The sequence below is a fragment of the Molossus molossus genome, unplaced genomic scaffold (genome assembly GCF_014108415.1).
Source record: "Molossus molossus isolate mMolMol1 unplaced genomic scaffold, mMolMol1.p scaffold_m16_p_4, whole genome shotgun sequence".
NCBI lineage: Eukaryota > Metazoa > Chordata > Mammalia > Chiroptera > Molossidae > Molossus > Molossus molossus.
Window position 1 is genome coordinate 42,363,041 of NW_023425377.1, and position 6,000 is coordinate 42,369,040.

A 6,000-nucleotide genomic window follows, 5' to 3' on the forward strand; every position below is an offset into this window, starting at 1 on the left:
GGCCTGGTGGGTGAGGCAGGCAGAGCTCATCCTCATGCAGCTGATCGCCTGGGTGCTCTGTGACCTCAGCAGGAATGACCTCTCCTGACCTCTTGGCTTTGCTCTCTGCCCTGGGTGCTGGTGTCATTCTCAGGTGGGCTTTCCCTCCCTACAAGTCAGACGTTTAAAGCACTGGAGGGACAGTGTCCAGCAGAGGGGACAGCAAAACTCAAGCAAGGGGCTCAGGTGGGAAGGAACTTGGCATTTTCCAGGTGGCCAAAGTGTAATGAGCTGGAGTGAGAACAGCAGGAGTTCAGGTGCAGACGAAGGGCAGGGCTCGTGGGCCATGGGAAGGGGTGTGGGTTTTATTCTGAGCACAGTGATCACCCCGTGAAGGGTTTTAAGCAAGGAAGTAATATGATCCAATATATGTTTTAAAACTAATTAATTTTGGAGAATATCTTTTCTATGCAAACATTTCGTCTATGTCTACAGATTACAAGACGCACCAGGCAGGGCAGGTTTGCTCATAACTACTCAAGAAGAATCAGAAACCGCATGCTTTCCCCCCATATTAATTTTTACCACACCAGTTCCCTGAACATGTAGAAACACAAATTAAAACATTGTTATAAAAGGGAATGACCCACCCTGGCCAGTTTGGTCAGCAGTTAGAGTGTCAGCCTGCAGACCAGAGAGTCCCTGGTTCGGTTCCCGCTAAGGGCACCTGCCTCAGTTGCAGTTTGTCCCTGGCTTCGGTTGGGGTCATGTGGGTGGCAACCACTCGATGTGTCTCTCTCACATCAGTGTTTCTCTCTCTCTCTTCCTCCCTCTCTCCCTCCTGCTCTTTCTGAAGATAAATGCAAAAATGTCCTCAGGTGAGGATAAAAAAAAAGTGGGGAAACCACCTACTTCTCTCTGTGGAGCTGACTGGTTGTTCTTACATCACTGGTCAGCTGCTCTTCCTGCCCTTTTCCCTGAGGAACCTCCTTTGATTCATCTGTCCTCCTTCCCAGTGATCCCCACAGCAGAAGGCAGAGGAAATCTATGTGTGACCCTGATCACTTTGTATTGTCCAGTGGTTCCCTTCCCCTCCTTGCCCTGATGTTCCATTCCTGAGTTCTTGGGGGCTGGGAACGACCTCACTCACCTTTGTGTTTCCTTCATTCTCACAGAGCCAGGTCCAGAGCAGGTGCTCAGATAGTGATGAGCAGGTGAGCGATCCACCTGCTGCCTGTATAGTGGATTGTCCCAAATCAGGACACACTGGAGTGTGAAAGGGACTGTGATCAATGACTGTGCTGGGACAACAGTGGAAAGTTGGACTGGGATTTTACTGGGATATATGGTCACTTTGCTAATCATTGTACAGAATTATGAACAAAATTGTGAAGTCTCCAATTTTGGAGTCATTTAGAAGGTTCTAGTACTCACTCCATTTGCCTGACCTGGTTTGGACCAATAGTTCCCAAAGCTTGGGAGACAAAATAGCACAGGATGTGTGTGTGTGTGGTTTTGTTATTCCTCACAGAAGGATACATATTTTGTATTGATCTGAGAAAGAGAGAGAAACATTGATTGGTTGTCTGCTGTACATGCCCAAGAGGATTGAACCTGCAACCTAGGTATGTGCCCTGACCAGAAATCTAACTCACAATCTTTTTGGTATATGGGACAATGCCCCAACCAACTGAGCCACCTGGCCAGGGCAGCATGAGAAATATTTTACCTTCACTTATTCCTTCTCTAATGCTCCTCGTTTCTCTCTGTGGATCTGAATTTTTGGCCTATATCATTTTTCTTTTTTCTGATGGCTTTTTTAAAATTTATTTATTTATTTTTCATCATTCCACAAAAATTTTATTCACATCAAACTTGCACAGTAGCAAAAAAATCAAAACACAACTAAGCCACATATCAAAGAACAATATACAATAAATTTAAATTTCTCAATGGCATTGGAAAGTATTTTCATAAATAACATTTACAATTCTAGTGTTAGGTCTTTCAAGGTGTCTGAAGCTTCACAGTGCTAGAATTGATTTTTATCAAAACACATGCAAAATGTGCAACACAATAATCCATATTAATGACACAAAAAAGCACACCAGTTATTTGTCATTCCAGCACGGACATGCCACTCTATGTTCTAAAAACAAACAACCCCCCAAATCTGGGTCCCATTCATCCTTCAATTATGCCTTTAGTCACTGCTTTATTATATTCAAACAGTCACTGTTAGTGCTCTTCACCACGACTTTCAGGTTGACGTCACTCCCTGCCTGCTGGCTGTCAGGACTGGGGGCCGCCCCTCTCCCAGACTCACCTTCTTCCGGATGTCTTCATCGTTTGCTCTGAGTGAGGCATAGAGCTTGAATGCAGCCTGGCGGAGTTCCTGAGCATGTTTTAAGTCATGATCAAGCCTTTTAATATCAGTGATGGCACTCACAGAGCTGGGATACTTGAAATAATCAGCAAGCATGGCAATGAGGTGATCAGTAATGCTAGCAATTCTCTGCAGCTCAACATCTGGTTCAATCAGGTAGGCGAGTGTCTCAGCTCCTTCAACTCTCTCCTCTAGTAATCTCTCCTTACTGCACATTCGAACCAAACATGGCAATGTCTTCAATACAATACAGTTGTCATCTGTCCGAATTGCTCCCGCTCTACACATGTAGGTTAAACATTTTGCTGATGTGAGTTGCATCTCAATAGGCTTATCCCTCTGTAACATCTTCACAAAAATTTGTGGTAACAATTCTCCATCAACCAAAACATTTACCAGGGTCATCGATACCTGGGGGTTTTCAAAAGCTAAAACTGAGAAGCATTTCAGTGCTTGCATTCGAACTTTGTAAGATACTGAGGTTAGTAGGTGAGCAATATTCTGAACTGCACCATGGTTAAATAAAATTGTTTGATGATCTGGACCTTTACAGCAGTGCGAGAAGATCTGGCAGATGTACTCCTGGGTGTAGTGAGACCTGCTAAGCAGGGCCATGATGTGTGGTATCACCGTAGCATCTGTGTACAATAACTCCTCTGGAGTGACGGGACTGGTGAAGATGGTACGCAGGCATCGAAGGCAAGCTTCAATAAACTTCAGGTCTGGGGACAATAGTCCTTGCAGTAAGGCAGGGATAATATGGCAATCTAGTAGAGACTTGACATTGTTTTCGGTACCCATAGCAAGACTTCCCAGTACCACTGCACATTCAGTTTTCAGCTCTGTACTTGAAATTTCTTGCTGAAGCAAGTACAACAATCTTGGAACAGCTCCTAAAACAATGAGGTTGGCCTTCTGCTTGTTATTTCCAATTACAGCATTTTTCATGTCTATGACACCTTGTAGAGCTTTCTGGGGATCAGGGTCAAATAGCCTGTCAACATAGTGGCGACTGCTAGCTGTTACTTCCGAAAGGACGCTCATGCGGATTGGGTCTCCAACAGGCACGCCATCTTGAGCCTTCCCACCTGGCTGCAGCCTGATGGATTTTTTAAAAACATTTCTTATGTTAAAGGAAGGTCTACCACTATTTTTATTTTTTTATTTTTTATCCTCACCCAAGGACATTTTGTGACATTTTGTTCAGATAGAGTAGGAGGGAGAGAGAGAGAGAAACATCGATGTGAAAGGGACACATTGAGTGGTTGCCACCCACACGACCCAACCAGGGCTGGGGACAAACTGCAACCGAGGTACACGCCCTTAGCGGGAACCGAACCCGGGTCTCTCCAGACCGCAGGCCAATGCTCTAACCGCTGAGCCAAACCGGCCAGGGCGGAAGATCTACCACTATTAAATTCAATTTTTGTTTGTCTGAGAAAGTCTTTATTTCTCCTACACATAAAAAAATAAAGTATCTTTATTGTTGAGAGTATTAGAAATGTTCCCCCTCTTTTTCCCCATTGACGCCCTCCACCCTGCTCCTGCCCCCACCCCAGGCCTTCACCACACTATTGTCTGTGTCTGTTGGGTATACATATATGCATATAAGTTCTTTGGTTAGTCTCTTCCTGCTCCCCCTACCCCCTTTCCCTCAGAGATTTGTCAGTCTTTTCCCTGCTTCCATGTCTGGATCTGTTTTGTTCATTAGTTTATTTTGTTCATTAGATTCCACATATAAGTGAGAACATGTGATACTTGTCTTTCCCTGACTGGCTTATTTCACAAAACTTAATACTCTCCAGGTCCCTCCATGTCATCTCAAAGGTTAAGAGATCCTTCTTTTTAATAGCTGCATAGCATTCCATTGTGTAAATGTACCACAGCTTTGTTAATCACTCATCTACTGATGGGTGCATGGGCTGTTTCCAGATCTTAGCTATTGTAAATAGTGCTGCTATGAACATAGGGTTGCAAATATTCTCATTGGTGTTTCAGGCTTCTTAGGATATATTTTTAGAAGTGGGATCACTGGGTCAAATGGCAGTTTAATTTGTAATTTTTTGAAGAAACTCCATACCTGAAGGATAATTTTGTAAGATAGAGAATTTTAAGTTGGTGTTTTTTCTTCTCTTCTCAACACTAAATATTTCACCCCATTATCTTCTTTGAATGGTTTTAAAAAATCAGATTAAGTCTTATCTTTGTTTCTGCATAGGTAAGAGGTTTTTCCCCACCTCTGGATTCTTTCAAAATTTTTTCTTTATCTTTGATGTTATTTAGTTGTTGTTGTTGTTTTCAATCTTTATTGTTGAATGTATTACAGATATTTCTCACTTTTCCCCCACTGACCCCCTCCTCCCCACTCTTGCCCCCCTCCCACCTTTTCCCACACTGTTGTCTGTGTCCATTGGTTATGCATATAAGTTCTCTGGTTTATTTTTTCCCACCCCCCAACCCCCTTTCCTTTGAGGCTTGTCAGTCAAGCAACCAATTTGTACTTCTTAATCCCTTCACCTTTTTCACCCATTCCCCCAACCCAACTCCCATCTGGCAACGAACAAAATGTTCTCTGTACCTATGAGAATGTTTTTGTTCTGCCTGTTCGTTTTGTTTGTGGATTCAATTGTCGATAGATATGTATTCATTGCCATTTAGTTTGTTCATATATTTTATTTTTTTCTTCAAAAAACCCTTCATCATTTCATATAATAACAGTTTGGAGGTGATGAACTCCTTTAACTTTTTCTTGATTGGGAAACTCTTTATATGACCATCGATTCTAAATGACAGCTTTGCAGGATAGAGAAACCTTGGTTGTAGGTTCTTACTTTTCATCACTCTGAATATTTCTTGCCACTCCCTACTGGCCTAAAAAGTTTCTTTTGAGAAATCAGCTGACAGTCTTATGGGAACTCCCTTGTCCGTAACTAACTGCTTTTCTCTTGCTGCTTCTAAGATTCTCTCTTTGACTTGAACCTTTTGCATTTTGATGATGATGTGAGTTGGTGTGCGCCTCTTGGGGTTCATCTTGTTTGGGACTCTCTGTGCTTCCTGGACTTGTATGTCTGTTTCCTTCACCAAGTTAGGGAAGTTTTCTGCCATTATTGTTTCAAACAGGTTTTCAATTTCTCGTTCTCTCTCTTCTCCTTCCGGCACCCCCAAGATGCGAATGTTGGCATGCTTGTCGTTGTCTCAGGGGCTTCTTACACTATCCTCATTTTTTTTGGATTCTTTTTCCTTTTTGCTGTTCTGATTGGGTGTTTTTTGCTTCCTTATATTCCAAATCAATGGTTTGCTTCTTGGCTTTACCTACTCTAATATTGAATCTGTGTCAATTATTCTTTATTTCAGTTAGTGCCTCCTTTACTTCTGACTGTGTGTCCTTCATTTCTGACTGGTCCTTTTTTATGCTCTTGAGGCTCTCACTAAGTTCGCTGAGGTTCTCAGTAAGTTCATTGAGCATCCTTATAAAGCAGTATTTTGAACTCAGCATATGTTAGGTTGCTTATCTCCATTTTGCTTAGTTATTTCCTGGGGTTTTGTTCTGTTCTTTCATTTGGGACCTGTTTCTTTGTCTCCTCATTTTAGCTGCCTCTCTGTGTTTGTTTCTGCGTATTACTTAACAAGAGGTA

At 42.6% G+C, this 6,000-nt stretch overlaps 1 protein-coding gene across 1 annotated transcript; it reads right to left on the reverse strand.

The window, feature by feature from the left end:
* Positions 1 to 2,176: 2,176 nt before the first annotated feature.
* On the reverse strand, positions 2,177 to 3,438 carry LOC118615635 (armadillo repeat-containing protein 8-like). The gene is given in 2 exon segments (XM_036240739.1): positions 2,177 to 3,420; positions 3,423 to 3,438. Coding segments are annotated over 2 exon segments (1,197 nt in total). The 3' UTR covers positions 2,177 to 2,239.
* Positions 3,439 to 6,000: the final 2,562 nt, after the last annotated feature.